We start from the raw sequence: 20789 nt of genomic DNA, 5'->3' as shown, positions 1-20789 counted from the left end.
CTTGATGTCTCCTCTTTGTAGTTTTCCATTCACTAAGCACCCTCCAGCCCCAACTTATTCCTTGCCTGTAAATCCCCGTTTGTTCTTGCTATGTTTAGAATTGAGCCTAGTTCTATACTGAAGTCTATTTTCCCGTATTGTGATAGTTCCTCAATTAAAAAAAATTTTTTTAACCCCTTCAATTACTGTTCAGCTCTGGTTTACTTTAACATCAGTCAGGGGTTCTTGTCCTCCTGACTGGACAGTTTTCTTAAAGCTGGGCCCTAATTAAAGTTACAAAGTGAAAAGTTGGAAACAGCAACAAAAGAAACCCCAGAACTACGGGCTATATTGTAAATGGCTTTGGTGCAAATGAGCATCTTCCTGCAACTGGAATCTAATTACCCTTCTTGCCCCTAATGTGAATTAGGGGCAAGTAGAGAAGGGATATAAAAATAAGGATAACACTGACCCCGCCCCTGGCTGGGGATCAGGGGTGAGGTGGGGGTGGGAGAACAGTTAGACCTGGATATGGGTACACACACAGACGCACAATGACTCTTCTCCTACAGACTCAACCCTAAATAAAGCAAGCCCGAAAACGCCCGTTATGGGAAAACTGCGATGTCTGGGATAAGAACACAGTTACAGAAACGTCATGCCCAAAGTCAGCCACAGTTCTTCTTGCACGCGCGCGCACACACACACACACACGCACACAATCGCTCTCACATTCTCGGCGTGAAAGACCCACAGTGTGTAACACAACGACCCACAATCACGGGGCGTGATTTAAAATAGAGGCAAAAATTAAATAAAATACAGAGCCTCATGACATTGACAGAACCCGTTGCCCGGTGATACGCAAGCACAAAAGTGTGCAGCGACAGTCACACACAAATCGTCACACACAAATCGCCACACCTGAGCATTCAACACCAGCCACAGACGCGCACATCTTCATTGTTCCCTCACACCTAGCCGCGAAGGGTCACTTGAGTGGCCGAGATCGCCCAGGGTCGCACACATCTCCCCGGGTACCCGCTCCTGCGGCCGCGGCCGCCTCTGGCGCAGGCGCGAGGTCGAGGTGTGCCTCGGGGCCCTCTGGGAACTGTAGTTCATTCAGGAAACACGGCCGAGGCGCAAAGCGTTCTGGGGCTCGGGGTCCGCTGAGTTCGGCCAGGTGCTTGCAACTGGATGTTTCCCCAGCCGAGGGCGGGGTCCCGCGCGACTCAGTCCCCGCCCCGCTCCGCCCCGCGGGGGATGCTGGGAGGCGACGTCGTGGGTCTCGGGTCGTTGGGCGGGTTTCCAGAGCCTGCGGCGGCGCGGGGAGGTGAGCTGGGCCTGGCTGCGCGCGAGAGCCGGGGGTCAGGGCCGGGCTTGGGGTGAACCGACGGAGACCGGGATGGGGACCAGACAGGCGCCGCCGGGGAGACTGTGTCACTGCGTCTATCTATGTGAGAGGCTGCGGGTGTGACAGCGTGTGAGCTTCTGTGTCACCGTGTGTACGCGCGACTGTGACCGTCTGTCTCCGGTGTAAAACTCTTTTGAGTACATGTGTATTTGGGTGTGACCGTCTCCGCAGGTATAACTGTGTTATTGTGTATGGGTTTGTGAGAGACTGCGGGTGTGACATTACCTGTATGTGATTTTGTTTGACCACTTGTCTCTGTGGATATAACGGCGTTTGAATGTGTGTGACAGAAAGTGTGATTATGTGCCCATGACCGTCTCTCCAGGTATCATTTTGTATGAGTAATTGTGGCAGGATATGTGACCTTGTGTGGTATGTCACTGTGTATGAGATTGTGTGTGACTGTGTCTGTTGGAGTAATTGTGTATTGTGATCTCTACTTTTGTGTTAATGCCACTGTCTTTGTATGTGACATTACAGTTGCGATTGTGTGTCCATATATATGTGTGATTGGGTGTGAATTTGTATGTGAGACCTAGTGTGTGGTTGTGAGGCACAGAAAGATCAACATTACTCACCCACATTCACAGTTACTGAGTGACAGAACTGGGACTTAAGCCCAGGCTATTTGGCTCCAGAGTCCTTGCTTCTAATTACTAAACTCTCTTGATTTTTCCCACGTTGTGAGAGTGAAAAATGGGGGCCCTGGGTTCTGAGGGTATTGGAGAGGATTGTCCTTGGTCTTGGACTAGGAACCTTCTGGACATGGAATTTAATCTGGGTCTCTTCCTTTGGTCCCCTTGTGAGTCACAGAACCCAGTCTAAACACACTGTAGTGAGACCATCCTCATATTGGCCGCCTTTGGAGGGGGAAAGCCTAATCTGAAAGCCCAGTATTCCTCTCCTTAGGGCACGGAGTTTGAGATTTTAGGTTTGTTTTTGTTGAAACTCTTCATGCTTGTTACAGAGAGAGGCTGATCCATGGCTCTTTTTCTCCTGTGCCAAGTGAGCTAAGTTTTTGGTTCTGACTTTTCCAGTTAATTACAAAAAAAACTTCTTATTTTCTTTTCAAATGTTGTGTAGAATTAACTGGGAACAAGGGTGGCACTTCTCTGGGCCAGGAGTTGGCTCAAGCAATCCTGACAGTGAGGAAAGAAAGATTCTGACAGTTGGATTGATTTGCCGAAGGTCATGTAGCCCACAAGGGAAGAATGGAGGGCCAGTGTGCATCTGGGGGATGGGAGCTATATAAAGCCCAAGTCTTTTCCATCACCTTCCTTCAGAGATTCATGGTTCATCTCAAACTTGAAAATTATCACTCAAGTGATACACAGCTATTTTAAACAGAAATTTAAAAGATATTTCTGTTATGTAGAAGCTACTTGGGGTTCCCAGATGCTGAGAAAACTTCATTGATTCTCCTCTTGGGTTGCAAAGGCTTTTATGGACAGTTTCAAGCTGCGTTGCACTGACGAAATAATTTTCTTAGAGATTAAGCTGGCTAGTGCAGAGTAGCCCAGAATTAGGGGGTTGTATATCTTAAATTCTAGGTCAAATACAACTATCCTTTTCAGAATGAAGAAATGTTGGCTCTGAGAAAGCAAGGAACTTATTTCAGGCTGTGCAGTTTATTGTTGGTTTGGTATTGAAATTTGCAATGTTTGCCTCAGGCTGAATTTCTGTGGAGTAATAAAGGTAACACCTGCCACTTCCAAAGATGCTTCTCTAAAAAATATATAGCATTGAATTCTCAGGTTATGTTGACTATTGCCCATGTGGACATTGTGGTCTCTTAAAAGAGGACCAGTTTTTGAGTCACACTGCAGTTTGACTCTTATGGCTTTGAGTTAGCTGATTAAGCTTTTTGAACCTCAGTTTCACTTGTTGTTAAATGTAGATAATAATATCCACCTTGGCAGTTTTGTGAAGATTAAGTAAGACAATGACATATACAACATGTGTAGCATTGCCGTTTATATGACAGGAGCCACAGTGAGATTTATTTATTTGTTTATCAAATATGTTTTGAGCATCTACAATGGTTCTGGCATTATTCTAGTACTAGAGATATACCAGTGAACCCAACAAGTCCTAGCTCTCTTAAATCTTATACTATTCTTTGAGAAGACAACAGTAAACAGAAAAGAGAAGTTACATCTCCAGTGGTATTAAATGCTAAGAAGAGAAGTAAATCAAGATAAGGAAAAATAGTAACTGGAAGGGAGGTTCTCTTTAGACAGAATAGAGAGGTCGCTCCAGCAGTTGAGCACAGATAGGAATGAAGAGCAGGAGTGTGCCGTGTGCAGGCAGAAGGCAAAGTCAAGGCAATGGTCTTCAAAAAGGAGTATGCACAGTGTTTGAGGAACTGTACGGAGATCTGTGTGCCTGGAGTAGGGTGAGTGAGCGGGAGAGGAGTGGGAAATGAGGTCTAAGGGGCAGCTGGGGCTAGATCATACATTGTCTTGTTGGGCATAGGGTGGACTTTAGATTTTGTTGAGTCAGGCTGTGTGTGCTTAAGATCAGTCAGGACTTCAGGGGTTAAGTTCAGCTTTGGCCTTTTTTCCTCAGATCTGAAAGTGGATATGGTTGGTCAGCATAAGAAGACTTGGGACCATAAAGGGGCAAAAAACTCTGTCATTCTCAGATCAGCACCATAGGGCTGGCCTGCCTTTTTCCTCTTCTTTAACTCTCCCTTCTCAGGACTCTGTTCTCCAAAAGAGAAAATTGAAGAAGGAAGGAAGAATGGCTGTTGGACTATGTAAAGTCATGTCCCAGGTAAGTTGATGTTTTCCCTTTGTTTCCAGAAGTTACACCTCATTTTTTTTTTTTTAACTTTGGGACCTCAGAGAGTCACAGATAACCCAGTGAGCACTCTCTTCACTTCTCTCTTTCCACTATTTGTTCATATAATCCTTCTATAAAGTATTTAGTATCTTTTTTACTCAGTGTTTTGCTTAAATGTGTGATGGAACTGAACTTTCCTCTTTAGATGGATCAGGATTTGTTGTGTTGTAGATGTATGCAAGAGAAATAAAGGATAGAGTGTGACTATCAAGTGTCCTATTAAATAGAGAGGTCAAGGATGGCTTTTCTGAGGAAGTGACATTGAAGCAAAGGAAAACCTCAGTGAGAGTAGGGAGTACGCTTGTGGAGATCTGGGGAAGAACTTTCAAAGTAGAAGGACTAGCAAGTATAAAGTTACTATAGTAGGAGCATGTTTGATGTGTTCCAGGAATAGAAGTGAGCCAGTATCCTCAGAGGTTAGTGAGTACTGTGAGGTCGGTCAGAGCAGAAGCTAGGGACTAAATTATACAAGCCCTTGAAAGTCATAACCATAATGCTGGATTTTGTTCTAAGGGTGAAAGAGAGCCACTGGACTGTTTGTGATGTGATTTGCTTTATGTTTTAATGGGAAAATAGATAGCAGGGGAGTAAGGGTGGGAGCAAGGGGGCCAATCAGGAGGCTACTGCAGTAATCCAGGTAGGAGGTGATAGCTGCCTGGCCTGTGGTGGTGACATTGGAGCTGGTGAGATTCAGGGTGTATATTGGAGATAAAAAATATGGGATTTGATCAGGGATTGTTTGTGGAGTGTGAGAGGAAGAAAGAAATCATGGATGACTGCAAAGATTTTTGACCTGGGCAACTGTGTAAATGGTCATGCCATTTACTGAGACGGGAAGACAGGGTGGGGTGAAATAAGAATCAAGAATTGAGTTCTATTTGCAGCAACATGAATAGACCTAGAGATCATTATACTAAGTGAAGTAAGTCAGACAGAGAAAGACAAATATATGATATCACTTATATGTGGAAGCTAAAATGTGATAGAAATGAACTTACATACAAAACAGAAACAGACTCACAGACATAGAAGACAAACTTATGGTTACCAAAGGGGAAAGGTGGGGGAAGGAATAAATTAGGACTTTGGGGTTAGCAGATACAAACTACTATGTGAAAAATAGATAAACATCAAGGACTTACTTTATAGCACAGGGAACAATATTCAATAGCCTGTAATAACCTATAATGAAAAAGAATATACAAATGTATGTATAACTGAATCACTTTGCTGTATACCAGACACTAACACAACATTGTAAATCAACTATACTTCAATTAAAAAATAAGAATTGAGCTCTAAATACAATGTTAGAACATGTGAGTTTTTTCCAGAGTTTTTATATACCCTTTCAATGAAAATTCATCTAAATCTCTTCACATATCCTTCATTATTTCTTCAAGATACATCCCTGGAAGTTTCTCCTTACATATAAAGTCTAACTTTCTCACCATACCCTTTTGTTAAAGCCCAGTTCAAGGCCTTCCTTCGCTACTCTGACCCATCTGATACCCCAGTCTATGGAATATAAAGAAATTCTCCATATAAGAATGTCTTGATACTTCGGATATGTAACATGAAGCCTAGCATTTGCTCATATACTTTCATGTTATAAACTCATGTTTCGTGCTAGAAGCTATTTTTTTTCCTGCATATCTATCTTTTCTCTTTTACAAAAATGTGATCATTTCAAGGGGTGAGTCTGTTTCTAATATTTCTCATTCTCTCAAAATATTTGACAAACCTAGGCACAGACTTGTTTCCCAATAATTATTTCCCTCGGACCCCTTAGAGTTTTGAACTCTGGCTGGAAGCAGAATTTTGGAAGCAGAATTCATCTTTTCTGCTAGGACCTTATGGGAGTACTTGGCAAACAAGAATTTTTTTTTTTTATTTCAGGGTTTGGTGACCTTCAAGGATGTGGCTCTAGATTTTTCCCAAGAGGAATGGGAATGGCTGGACTCTTCTCAGAAGGATTTATACAGAGATGTCATGTTGGAGAACTACAGGAACTTGGTATGGCTTGGTAAGGATGTGTCTCCCCCATAATTCACATCTCCCCTATGGGGTGTTTTTACTTCCTCCATTGGGAATATCGAGGGTATCTTAAATGCTTAGCTAGATTTCTGCTTTATGTTCCCAGGAAGTTATGTGAAGCAGTTTCACAGAGTTATAATTGAGTAGTTCCCTTTGCTGTAGAATGATGATTTGAGAGAGCAGCATCAGTATGGCTTCAGAATTTTTTAAATGGCAAATTATGAGATCCCGCACTAGACCTACAGAATCAGAAATTCTGGGAATAGGCTCAGTAGGCTAGGTTTTAATGAGCCCTTCAGATGGTTCTGATGCCCGTTAAACTTTGAGAGCCACTGTGGTTTCTGATTCAGTAGGTCTAGGTTGGGGCAGCCTGAAAATTTACATTTCTAATAAATTCCTAGGTGATGGTTCTCCTGCTCTAGTACTTTAAGAACTTCTGCTGTGAAAGAAGCTTCATCTTTCTCATCCTCCATTCAAGCATCATTCCATTCTCAGGCCCTTCCTCTAATGTCCTTTCTTGCCTAATGACCAAGAGACTGAGTCTTGAGTCTTGGAACAGCAGTAGCAAGATGATGTGTCTATGTGTCAGTCTCTCGTTTGCTCTCATTTTTCTTTTCCTGTAAACAGGGCTCTCCATTTCTAAGCCCAACATGATCTCCTTATTGGAGCAAGGGAAGGAGCCTTGGTTGGTGGACCGAGAGATGTCAGATGATCAGTATGCAGGTGAGTGACGGGGAACCGGGCGGGAAGGGCTGCTGTAAGGTGCCAGCCCAGGTGGTCATGAAAAGGCTGCCCTGGGCGTCAGGGGGTCTTTTCCTCTCTATTTCTATCAAGCTATACTCTCAAGAATACTTCTGCCTATACCCTGAATCTCATTCCTTCTCAGTTCTTCTTTCCCGTTTATGAGCAGAATTGTATACATTTCTAGAGTTCTTTTCAGAGTTTTTATTTTTATCAAAGTTATTATTGAAGTTATGTAGGCACATTGGTTGAAGAGACAAGTAGTCTTACAAGGGTTACTCCCTTAAAAAACGCAGTCTCTCGCCCTGCTTCCCAGTTTCCCTCTCCCTAGAGGGATCCACTTTCTTCACTTTTGTAGCTTTTTTTGGTGTTTTCTTCATGTCTCTAACAAATATGTGATGTTGCTATTTCTTGACTGTTTTTTTCGGGTTTGGTCCTCATCCAGAATTTAGTACTTTCTTATCCTGAATCCAACACATGCTTGTAACACACACACACACACACACACACACACACACACACACACTTTGCCATCTCCCTGTCTCACCAGTATCATAATTTTGATTGAATCAGTGTTTACATTATTATGGCTATTAAGTGCTAGTCATAGCCATGCTGTGCATGTACCAGGATTACTTTTTCTGTCAACTTTATATTTTTCCTGGCATTAATAATTTTCTGGATTTTTTTTCCTGTTTGTTTTTCCCCCTTAGTTTTTTATATACATGTTCCTAACTCAGTTCTCAACTCCCCATCTAAATTGTCTTAATCTCTTAAGACACTCAGACACATTAGGTTATCTATTGATTTTTATCTTCTTAGAGAAATCTCTCCCAGAGTCTTCAGATATGCTTCACTCTAACAGATGGCTCATTACATTTTCTTGCATTCTATTTGGGTTTATCTGATGTTTTCTCATGATTAGATGGAGGTAATGCATTTGTGAAGAGTGCCGCAGGAATAATGTGTCCCTCTCGGTGAGTGCATCATACTAAAGGAGTCATAATATTGATGTGTCTTGTTATCAAAGATGTTAATTTTCATCACTTGATGAAAGTGGTGTCTGCTTGGTTTCTCCATTGTAAACTTACAGTTTTTCTATTTATTAGTAATAAATATTTGGAGGAAACACTTTGAGATTACTCAATTTCTTCTGGTACTTTTGCCCACTGAATTTAGCATCTATTGGGCCATTGGATCTTGTCTGCAACAATTAATGCTGTGATATTGGCCTGACATTGATACTTCTGTTTCCTTCTTTTCTTTACACATATTAACTAGGATTATTTGGTTGGGAAGAGCTGTTCCATCTCTCCCCTTTGTTTATATTTTGAATCATTTCTTCATATATATGGAATGATGGATTTTTCTTCTATGAAGCAGAACTACTGAATCATTATTTTGTTGCTCAAGTTGTTCCAGCTTTGACCATTGGGATCTCCTTCAAGTTCATTCCTGTGATCTTTTAACATGCCCCTATCCATTTTTTTGAGTACTGCCTTCCTCTATGGTTCCAGGTGTTCCAAGTTCATCTTGTTTTTCTTGTTCCATCCTTGAATCAACCACTTCTCCAAGGAGCCCTTTTTATTGGGAAATGCTATTTAGAAGCCAAGGTCTGGGTGATCGGTGTGCTCATTGCTACTTGGATGTCATTTCTTCTAGGCACTCCTGGCAGATGGAGGTGGGAAATATATGTATATATACCAACACACAAGAACAGACACACACTTCTATATTTACTTCTGCTTCTTTTTTTTATATATTAAAATTTTCAGTGTATATTGATACCTTGATTCTAGTCCTGCTCCACAAGGTTTATCGTAGCCTTCCTCCTTTACTTATCTGTTATTTCTTTGTCTGACAATGCGAAGTGATGTATTTAATTTTTTGCTCAATTTAAATATACATATAAAGTAGTTTCAGAATTTCTAACCTATTCCTCTGTGAGAAACAAATTTACTATCTATATTACATTATTTGTATGTGGATATGTGTTTTTTTAGTCTTAAGGATTCAGTTAAAAACTATTTTCCAAAGTGATTTAAGTTAGTTCTTCTAGGTTCATTCGTTACTATTGATTCCTGCCTCATCCTGGTTGGTTTTAATTGTTTTGCGTTTATTTTTTTTAGTATCTGAAACATTGCTATTACCAAACTCAGCTTTGGCTGCTCACCACTCAAAAGCCAGTACTCGTGAGACAAGTGTTGGTGGAAAGGAAAGGTTGCTTTAATCAGAAGGCTGGCAACCTGGGGAGAAGGTGGACTCATGTCCCCAAAACCAACTTTCAAGATTCTGCTCAGCCATGACAGTTTTTAAAGGGAAAAAAGGGGAAGTAATCTCAGTTAATCATTGGGGCAGGAGGTTAGGTTCTGCATCATTTTCCATTGTGTGTAGACTGGTTGACTTCACATGATCTTTTTTTCTGATATCTCGTCCACATGGTCTGCCTACAGGATTGCTAAGGAGGCTGCTGGGGATAGAGAGCTTTAACTACTTAATTCTTAATTCTTTAACAGCTTAATTCTTTGTTCCTATTTCTTTAATCTAGGAATAGAATCAACAGGTTAGGCAAGGCATTGTTTGCATTCAGTAGAGCAATGTCAGGAGTTAGGTTAAATATTACCTAGTGATCTCATTTTTATAATTAAGGTTTCAGGGGAATTGAAGTAGGCAAACAGGAAAGGGCAAAAAGAACTGCTTATAAACCCCCACTTGTCAGACATCATTCCTTTTCTGTGGGATTAGGGCAGGAGGTCTATCTTCTGTAACTTCTTCATGCTGACATAGGGCGCCATATTCTCAGAGTGGAAGATGTTGACATGGGTCTGTAACATCTCATTACTGGCAACTTTAGTTGTCTACTTATATATATGGGCAAAGCAAGCTACAATTACTTTGATGCCCACAAAAATACATTTCATTATGAGAAATAGCATTAATCCCATTCTCTTGAGGCCAGTTCTGGAATTGTGCTGGCAGTAGATTCAGCACTGCTCAAGATGGAGCACCTGATGTCATGGCTGCAGCCTGGTCATCATGCAGTTAGCTTTTTCCCTCTGGTGACAGTTATAAAATCTGTACAACAACTCAGGAATGTACATTAGACACTGAAAGATTCTGTGACTCTACTGTCATCAAGCAAGACTTGATCTTGCTCTTTAGTGACTCAGGGAGGCTTGGGAGACTTCAGCTTTTCTATTAACAAGAGGCAGGGGACATGGAGAGGCCTTTGTCCTTGGAGGGGCCTGCTCAGTCTTATTAACTATGTTCCTAAGAATCAGGTCTTTACAAGAATATATCCTCAGAAAAGTGTTGCTCCCTCCTCATCCCTCCTGTCCTGTCTCTGTTCCCTACTCCTTCCTGCCCCTTCTTTACCTACCCCTTGTAGATTACCAGTCTCTTTATTTTCAGGTTTGTCCTTTTTATGTTTGTTTTGCACAAGTGAGGGAATACATATGTAGGTTCTTGTATTTCTCTGTATGCTACATGAAGATTAGCATGCCATGGATACTCTTTGTATTTTACTCTTTTCATACACACATGTGCGCGCGCACACACACACACACGTATGTGTACAATTGTCCCTTGAGCAACACAGTTTGAACTTAAGGTTTCACTTATATGCAGATTTTTAAAAATAAATACTACACGAGCCAAAGTTTGTGGACCTGTGGATGCTGAACCCCAGATACAGAGGGCTGATTATAAAGTTAGACCCCTGACCCCTGTGTTGTTCAAGGATCAGCTGCACAGGAATTCACTCCATATTAGTTCATGGAGAGCTGCCTCATTTTTCTAACGGCTGCACAATGCTCCATCATGTGGATGTTATAGTAACTTACGCAACTACTCACTAAGGTGTGGACATTTAGGATGTTTGCAGTAGTTTACAATTACAGTGTTACAATAAATAACCTTGTACATATGTATTTTCGTTCTGTTGAGGCTTTATCTTCAGGGTAGTTTCCAAGATGTGAGATTGCTTATGAAGTTTTGTTGGGAATTGCCAAGTTCCCCTCCAAAGGTTGTACTAGTCTGCTTTCTGTGTTAGCTTCTTATGGCTACTGTTAACACATTACCACAAATTTAGTGGCTTAAAACAGCACAAATTTATTACCTTCTACCTCTGGAGGTCAGAAGCTGAAAGTGGGTCTTACAGAGCTAAAATCAAGATGTCAGCAGCCTGCCTGCTTTCTGAAGGCCCTAGGAGAGAATCTGTTTCTTGCCTTTTTATGCTTTCTTTAGTGCCTTTATCCATCTTTTTATTTCCAACTTTGTAAAAGCACTTTGTTTTAAATATGGGCTTTATATGTAGTATAGAGTTGAGTTCTGGTTTGTCAACCAGTCTGGACATCATTTCAGTTTAATAGGTGAAAGTCCAGTCATATTTTTGATATGTTTGGGCTTAATTCTGCATTTTGTTTTATGTTATATTTTCTGGGTTTTATCATTTTTTTAAAAAGACTTTCATTTATCTGTTTTTTAAAAAAAATTAATTAAAAATTTTTGGCGGGGTTATTATTTTTTAAATTTTATTTACTTTTTTTTTAAATGGCATTTCTGGGGATTGAACCCAGGACCTCGTGCATGCTAAGCACACATTGTACCACTGAGCTGTACCCTACCCCCGTGGTTTATCTGTTTTTCTAGCCTTTTTTTGGTCATGTAATACTGTAGTTTTTATAATAATCAGAAAAAATTTTCTTTTGTTCTAGTGTTTACCTTCATGGTTATAGTGTTCTCGTTCTTCAGACAATATTTATTCTTTCTATTACTTGACTGGTCAGCTTTAAAAACTAGCCTTTGTTTTTTAACCTGTAACAGATGAGTCAGTAAGTAGCTTAATTTTGCTGCCCACCTTCCCTTAGCAAATTTTGTTAGTTGTATGCTTTGTACTTTGTCCAAGCATATTATATTTACATGCTGTTCTGTCACATTTATCCCAGTCTTTCATTTTGTCTTAATTTTGTAGTTAAATATATTTAGTGTTTTCCACTACGTCCTTTTGCTGAAATTTCTCTAGACATCTCTTGATTGGCTGAAGTCTGTCCTCTGGCAGTTTCCTCAAAGAGAGTTCATGGAACCAGTGTCCCCCTCAAGTTCTGCCTTTGTTCATAATTGGCCATTCTTTCCTTCAGTTTCATATAGAATAGGATTGGTGATGAATATTGTTACAAAGATGTCTGATGCCAGCTTGATATTTTCCCTTTATGTGTAAGTACCTTCATATTTTTTTCGGAACTCCTAGATGGTTCTTGTTTTCGCTTTAAAGTCATTTTATTAGGGCACGTTTCAGTCTTGACCGTTTTGAGTCACTTTTTCCTAGTACATGTGTTCTCTCTCAGGATGGAGAGTCAAGTTTTTATTTCAGGAAATATTTCTTTTCTTTGTTATTGATGAAGTTAAAAATACAGGGCAGTGTAGAGTATAATATAATAACATAGTAAAAGATTTCCTACTGATAAACTGTTTTTGTGTTTCTGAATTGCATACTTGGTCATGTGTATTATTCGTTTAGTATACTGCTTGATTCAGTTTTTATATTTAAAAATTTTGCCTGTTATCCATGAGGGAGATTGGTCTGATGTAAAAACATGTGACAATAAAAAGTGATGATTTGAGGGAGAAAAATACTTATAAAGCTTTAATGCCTTAAATTTTAATGTCTTCTATAAACCATTTAAAAGAAGATATCAGTGTAATTAAAATACGTGCAAAGTATATGAGTAAGAAATTCACCAAAGAAGACACAAAGTATATAAAAGGTACAGAATGTATATAAAAATGTTCAATATTATAATAAGAGAATTACAAGTTAAAACAATAATGAGGTACTCTTACTTGTAGGGGCAAAGATTTTTAGAATGATATTAGCCAGTATGATTAAGTTTGAAGACATGTACTTTATATTGCTGATAGGAATGTAAATTTATAAAAATTATTTTGGAAGGCAGTTTGACAGTGGATATTACTATTTAAAATATGTGTATAGTTTTATTTCACTCTAGAACCTATAAAATATTAAATTATGCAAAAACGTTGTAGAAGCTGCTTATTTGATTTGTAAGTTGGTTATGAGGAATCAAAAAAATGTATACACAAATGTGAGGCATTTTATTTTAACTTTATGGCATATAAGTGAACGTTCATTATTTTTTTGATATAGTGCTAAAGCCTTTTACTTGAATATGCTCTGTTGATTAAAATTCAACTTTGTCTTTCTGACATAAATAAAAACTTTCATTGTTGATTTCTTATAAAGTGAAGCAAAAATGCTTCCAAACCAATGAATATAGAATCCTTACAGAGTTTTATGTTTTTAACAGGCTTCTACAGTTCTCTTCCATACTTAAATCAAAACCGAGTTTTTGAGTAACTCACTTTTAGCCTGTTTTTCTACAACTTTCAACTTAGTTTTCATTAAAAGGACTCTCTTTCAGCACTCATCTAATAAATTGTTTAATTAAAGTATGTAATTATAAATATCCAGTACATGTGAACTAAATAGGTTGAGAGCACAACTGAATTTTGGCAAGCAGATAACTTAGCTTTAGGGATACAGGTGTAAAAATCTGTTAAGATGCTGGTTACCTAAATTATGGTTCATTCATTCTGCGAATGAGGTAGCTTTGTTTGTGCTGACATGGAAAAATGTCTACAATGTTGTAAGTTAATTCTTTTAAGTTAGAAAAAAGTTGTTATCTGTACAGGAAAAATTCTAGGAGGATAACAGACCCAACCATGAATAGTACTGGTCTTTGGGATGATGTTTTGAGAGAGTATACTTCATACATTTTTGCATTGCTTAAATATTTTCTAATACATATTATTTCTGTTTAAAAGAAAATATGAAAAATATTGTAGAGCAGCCCTAATGTGCTTGTCCTCAGCTGATGCTCCCTCACACATACAGTTGGGTAGGGAAATCCTTCCATGTGTTTTTCTCATGAGATTCCTTTCAACCAAGTGTAATCAGGATGGGCGTGCACAGTGATGTACCCCTTCACTCTGTTCTCCTCTGCATCCTATAAGTTTTTGTGGGTTTTTTTTTTTTTTTTTGGCATTAGGTGTATTTTTCTTGACACTTCCCCACAATGATAGATAATTTTACAAATCACCCTGATTCAGCCCTTTTATGGAAGAGACTTTAGTGAGAAGAAGGTGTAAAATGCAAGGCTTAGGTAGTATTATTGGTCCGAGAATTTCATCAGAATTTTCTTTCGTAAGTATTGATTATTTTTTTCCTAAGCATCCTTTAAAATAATTTCATAAATTCAGAAATAAAATCATTATGGAATTATGATAGCAAGTGACCTGATATAAAATAACTTGGGGCAAATGAGTATGAATATTTATTTTTTTCACTTAGTACTGTTATATCTAACGTTTTTGTTTACTTAAGTTTTTAAAATAATTTTGTGACATTTTATAGGACCTTTTTGGTGTTCCTGTATGCCATACTCCCTTCTGTCTTCCAGTTCCTTAAATACTAGTTGTAATCTTCACTTGTTGCCTTTAGTTCTGATTCTCTTCCACTGTCTTATTTACCACTTACAATCTGACTTCTGCCCCTCTAGTGTGAATAAATCCAGGTGCTTTTCTTCATTTTCACACTCCTCAGCTTACTGAGATGCATAAGGTACTTTTTCTCTGTCCAGAGCTCTGTTCTGTTTCTCTCTCCCTCTAAGTGGCTCCTGTGCCTGTTTTTCTTTCTTTTCCTCATTCAGCCATAAGATCTTTGTCATTAATTGGATCTCTATGCATTGCTGTCTAATAGAATATTCTGTGATAATAGAAGTGATCTGTGCTTTCCAAAACAGTAGCCACGAGCCACATTTACTTTTAAGCACTTGAAATAATGCTAGGTGTGATTGAGAAACTGAATTCTTAAATTTTGAATTTTGATTAAATTGCCATATGTGGTTAGTAGCTGCTATGTTGGACAGCGTAGCTATACATTCTCTTAAACAAGGAGATCCAATCTATAAATCTGTGGGTCATTGGTTAAGCTGTTCATTGGAGCATGGATTCTGGACTTTACCAGTAAACTCCCTCTTTGTTTTTAAGATTTCCCTTTTTTCCACACACTTGCACCAGAATCTCCTGGGTTTCATGCCTGGGGAGTGTTTACTGAATCAAAGGAGGGTTTACTGAATCAGAAGACGGTCTACTGAATCAGTATATCTACCTACTGCTCACCAGTTCAGCACAGGTCTGCAGCCTAGTGAGATCTTTTCTTCTTCCAACCTTATACACCAGCCTACTTACTATACAGTTCTGATTGGATTCCAAAGTTGCTCATGATTTGACTTCTAACTTCCATCATTTATAGATTATGATCAGTTGGAAATATGTGTCTCTGGTATCTATCTGGATACGTTTTAATCCCAAAGAGGTTACCTTTCCCATTCTGTCTTGCCATGTGGTCATCAGCCTATTTCATAATTCTTTTGGACAGAGATGTAATAATACCTGCGCCTACTAGTGGTGCAGGCGTAGGGATAACTTAATGAGCATGTATTAATTTGTCTCATTTTATGATAAGTATCAGTGAACATGTATAGTGAGCCAGACACTGCTAGGTATTGTATAAATACGTTATCCCTTATTTTTATACCACACTTGCAAGATCACCTTATTTTGCCTACTTAGAAACTGAGGCTCAAGAGGTCGGTTAATCAGTTTACTAACAGTAGAATAACTGGCTCTAGCTGGGTGCAGGGGTAGGATTCAAACTCACCTTTGACCCTCAAGCCCTTTTGTGTTTCTGCTGTGCCACATGGATGCCGGTTTGTCTGTCTTCTGCTTTGCCTGAATCCATAATTTTCCTTTGCCCCTCAATCAGTTACTGATATGAGTAAATTACCTTTTGCTGAATGCCATCGTAATGCCATTGACTTCTAAGTGTTCCTCTATTCCAGTCATAGTGAACATGTCTTCTGCATATTTAATACTTATTTCGTGCTCCATACATCCCCCAGGCTCTACTGTGTACTTTCCCCTGGAGTACCCCACATGAAATTCCTTCCCTTATAGTATTCATTTGTCTAAGTCCAGAACATCTTTTTTTGTTTTTTAAGAGAGTGGTTGGAGCTCCAGGCACCTGAGAATCCTCCATGTTAGAGAATGTCGGCATCTTCTCCTCAGTCTTCTTTTACTCAGCATTACCTTAGGTATTGTATAAAGCTATCATTTGCCTGGAGTAAAGATTTATTCTTGGTAAGAGGGAGTGTGGTGGCCCTGGGTGATGGATACAGGAAAAGAGGTTCTAGGAGAGTAAGTGAGGCAATAGCGGTGGTTGTACTTCTGCCAGAAGAATGAACAACAGTGTAGACCTAACAGAGGATAAGTCAACAAAAGACTCTCAGGCCTAGGTTGAGATGGGGGCCCAAGTACGAGAAAATCCATGGCTGTGCATAGGAGGGCCTGGTAGAGATGGGAGCTTTCCTTGAGTGGAAGGTGTGTTGGGATGAAAGGTACAGATGGAGTGTATGTTCTTTGCTTTTCAGTTTGTGCAGATGTAGCCTGGAGGCAGCTTTTCTTTCAACAGGTGGGAAGCTGTTATGAAAAAAGACTGTATCTAATTATCTGAAGAATGCTAACATATCCAGTTCTAAAGTAACCCTAAGCTTACCAAAACATGAAAATACTGAATATGAATACAAAGTATGCAAATACTGTTACTGAAATAATCACTGTATTTTGGCAGCTTGATCATAGCCTTGTAAATCAATCTCATATTCTCCAGGAATTATTTCTTAACTAAGCTAGCGAGCTTTGATCTCTGATTTTCTGACACTTGTACTGCTAATAATCTGTGTCATGTTAACTAGTTCTGCATTATGTATTATATTGAATTTTTGTATGCACAAATTTTCTCTCTCAGTTTTTTAAAAAAGGGAAGGACCTGTGTCTCAGACTTTTTTCTCTCTATTAGAAGTTGGGCACTCTGTATAGCTGAGTGTATCAGCTGATTAACATGGTGTAACATGTTGTGGTGTAACATGGTGTGGGTTTGTTATTTTCCTGTTTTGGAGATCGTCTTTTGAAAAATAGTTTTCTTTCCACCTCACCTCTACCAGTATTCTCTCCTGAAAGATCAAGTGTCTGTTCTGTAAGGCAGCATTTTTCTATGATAAGAAAAGGTGACCTTCAGATTTCTTCTAAAACCTAAGGGGGAAAAAAACCATTTTTCTCTGGTCCTTGATAAAATCTGGAAAGTTGTTGAGCATTCTGTCAGCACTCATTCATTCAGCAAAATGCTGCCATTTTCCTATGTACTAAATATAACAGTAAGAAGAAAGAGAGGTAAACATTAATCTCTGCCCTTATTGAGCTTTTAGTTTAGCTAGTGCAGGACGGACTGGAGACTAAAGACTAGAGGCAGGGAAATAGTAACTACGATCTAATCTGTTGTTCTCAGTTCCTTATCTTCTTGGTATTTAGCCTTGTCTGCATCTTGACGCCCTGCATTTCCCTTCTCACCGTCTCACCGTCACCACCACATATACCTTCCTCTGTCAGCTGTCTTCATCCTTTGTGCTTTCTTTGTATTTTGTTCATATTGCATGGCCGTATTTGAGAGGTGTCAAAACCAACACTTTCTTCTCTCTTTCCCCCAAGTAAGTTCTCCAGTTTCATCAATAAGAGTTTTCTTTCTCCTTGCAAAGGGAAAGAGGAGACATTTGCTTTCTTGATATTTTTCAGACTGGGAGTCTTGGTATGAAATCAAGGCATTATCTCCAAAGTGGTACATTGATGAAGAGGAAATATCCCAGGGGATGATAATGGAAAGACTGACAAGTTACGGCCTTGGACGCTCGTGTTTCAGAGGAGCCTGGAAACGTGAGGGTGAATTTGAGCTGCATCAAGGAAATCAGGAGAGGCATTTCAGGCAAGCGACAACTCTTAAGGAAATCTCTGCTGGGAAAAGAGACAATGAGTATAATAATTCTGAGAGAAACGTTCTCTTGAAGTCAGTGCTTTTAACACAACGGAGAGTTCCCACAGTAGAGCAAGTACATAAATTTGATATTTATGACAAAATGTTCCCCCAAAATTCAGTCCTAATTGAGCATAAAAGACTGCATGCTGAGGAGGAATCTTTGATAGCTGATGGATGTAAAGAACTCAACCAGAGTACAAACCTCAGTAAAGAGGCAGAAATTCCTCCTGGGGAGAAACCTTATGAAAGTAATGATTTTTCAAATCTCTTAAGTTTCCACTCATTACTTACTCAGCATCAGACAACTCATTTTGGGAAATTACCCCATGGATATGATGGATGTGGTGATGCCTTTAGCTGTTACTCATTCTTTACTCAACCTCAGAGAATTCACAGCAGAGAGAAACCATACGCATGCAATGACTGTGGAAAAGCCTTTAGCCATGACTTCTTTCTCAGTGAACATCAGAGAACTCATATCGGGGAGAAACCATATGAGTGTAAGGAATGTAACAAAGCTTTCAGACAGAGTGCACACCTTGCTCAACATCAGAGAATCCACACTGGAGAGAAACCCTTTGCATGCAATGAGTGTGGGAAGGCATTCAGCCGTTACGCCTTCCTTGTTGAACATCAGAGAATTCACACAGGAGAGAAACCATACGAATGTAAAGAATGTAACAAAGCCTTCAGACAGAGTGCACACCTTAACCAACATCAGAGAATCCACACTGGAGAGAAACCCTATGAATGTAATCAGTGTGGGAAAGCCTTCAGCAGACGCATAGCCCTTACTCTGCATCAAAGAATTCATACAGGAGAGAAACCCTTTAAATGTACTGAATGTGGGAAGACCTTTGGATATCGCTCCCACCTTAATCAACATCAGAGGATTCACACCGGTGAAAAGCCCTATGAGTGCATCAAGTGTGGGAAGTTTTTTAGGACTGACTCACAACTTAATCGACATCACAGAATTCATACTGGAGAGAGACCCTTTGAATGCAGTAAATGTGGGAAAGCCTTCAGTGATGCTTTAGTTCTAATTCATCATAAGAGAAGTCATGCAGGAGAGAAACCATATGAATGTAACAAATGTGGGAAGGCCTTCAGTTGTGGCTCATACCTTAGTCAACATCAGAGAATTCATACTGGAGAGAAACCCTACGAATGTAATGAATGTGGGAAGGCTTTCCATCAGGTCTTGTCCCTTCGGCTGCACCAGAGAATTCATGCTGGAGAAAAGCCCTATAACTGCAATGCATGTGGGAACAACTTTAGCTGTGCTTCAGCCCTTAGACGACATCAGAAAATTCATAGTAGAGAAACTGACTGTGTGTAACAAGTATAAGAAAGAAAACACTTAGTCACTACTCAGTCCTTATTAAATCAATATCAGCGAATTCTTCAGATAGTAATTCTATGAATGTAGTACATGTGGAAAAGCCTTCAGTTCATGAGCATCCCTCACTTGAAACAGCCTGAGTAGTAGACGTCCGTTACTTTGGGATCTGTTCTACGCACCATTTGAGACTTACCTCACCCTCAATGCACATCATTCCGGTGAAGCTGTTTAATCAGGGAGAGCTGTGGATTGGTCAGAGGCTGGCCAATTATTTTCCTCAACCTAATGATGGATAGGGATTTAGAAATGGCCCTGTCTAGACTGAAGAGCCGTAGGCGGGTATTGTTATGGGTTGTAAGAGAAGATCATTTCCCCACTCCTGGAATTGGAAGTTTCAAGGATTTAGTAAGGCTAAAATCTCACCAGTAACCTTTTTGCCACCACATGAAGGAAGCCTTCCCGAGATAAATCCAACAACATAAAGGGAAAATGGAGGTAAGAGACAGAAATCTGAGGATATTATGTGATCTTCTGGATCCAGTCATGCCTGAAGTCTACACCATCTTTTAATTTTTCATTTTTGTGATCCAATAAATTTCCTTTTTTTGCTTGTTAATTTAATTTGGGTCTTTGCCTCTTGGAATCAGAGTCCTCATTTCTACACCCCATGTTTGCTATACATGTGAGAAAACCTTAATCTTTTATATGGTGTAATTATTTATCCAAAGGAGAAACCTTATAAAAAGTTATGAAATTACACACACAGCCTTCATAAAGCTGAGAGAATTTTTACATTTTGTTTGTTGATTAAAACTAAGTATTCATTAGTCTGTTTAACAATAAGAATGAATTTTTACAATTTATTTAGTAAAACTTCTTAACAGGCTTTCTCATAGGGAATTAAAATAATTTGTGGCAGTGACTCACTATAGATGCTTGAAGAAAGATTGCCCAGCTCAGAGAATAATGGATCCATCAGTTTAATGAATGGCTCTTCATCATAAGGGAATTATTTGATCTCTTGCTTGCAGCGTGGGTTTGAACATACTGTGTGATAGACTATAATTAGATAGAATTGTAAATGAGGTCTTTTGTAAGTGGGTTGTAAACTTGGTTTAAGAAGTTTATGGATAATTTCTTTGAAACTGGAGATACTAGACAAGACATTGCTGGCAGACAGAATGAGCTATTTTCAACTAATGGTTAAAGTATAGCAGTTAGAGCCTAAAATTTTTAGAGTAAATCATTACCATCCTTCAGAGTAATGAGGAACATGATGGGGTGGGGCAGTGTGTTCCTGTTTTATCTGAGTGGATATATGGAGGTGAACTTTGATATGGAAATGTTGCTTTGAGCAGTTAAGAACCAGTTAGAATCTTGGGCATTGTCTGGAAAGCATCTATAAAAACAGATTAGAACAAATGAATTATGAAAAAGTGAAGGATTTATATATATATATATACACACACATAAATATGCATGGT

The 20789-nt window shown here is 39.2% G+C and overlaps 1 protein-coding gene across 4 annotated transcripts; it reads left to right on the top strand.

Annotated features, from left to right (window-relative positions):
- The first annotated feature begins 1118 nt into the window (after nt 1–1118).
- ZNF527 (zinc finger protein 527) lies at nt 1119–20082 on the top strand. Of its 4 annotated transcripts, XM_032488004.1 has the most exons (6): nt 1119–1312; nt 4094–4168; nt 6137–6263; nt 6902–6997; nt 16096–16188; nt 17723–19926. In XM_032488004.1, the coding sequence occupies exons 2-6, from the start codon at nt 4136–4138 to the stop codon at nt 19300–19302; spliced, it is 1929 nt and encodes a 642-aa protein (XP_032343895.1). In that variant the 5' UTR covers nt 1119–1312; nt 4094–4135; the 3' UTR covers nt 19303–19926. The 4 variants fall into 4 exon arrangements, with proteins under 4 accessions (XP_032343895.1, XP_014411124.1, XP_014411123.1 ...); XM_032488005.1 differs by lacking the exon at nt 1119–1312 and having other exon boundaries at nt 4152–4168; nt 6137–6253; XM_014555638.2 differs by lacking the exons at nt 1119–1312; nt 16096–16188 and having other exon boundaries at nt 1482–4168; nt 6137–6253; nt 17723–20082.
- Nucleotides 20083–20789: the final 707 nt, after the last annotated feature.

This window comes from Camelus ferus, chromosome 9 (genome assembly GCF_009834535.1).
Source record: "Camelus ferus isolate YT-003-E chromosome 9, BCGSAC_Cfer_1.0, whole genome shotgun sequence".
In the NCBI taxonomy this organism is placed as follows: Eukaryota; Metazoa; Chordata; class Mammalia; order Artiodactyla; family Camelidae; genus Camelus; species Camelus ferus.
The sequence above is the reverse complement of the archived record's forward strand: the minus strand, read 5'-3'. Positions and strand labels throughout refer to the sequence as shown.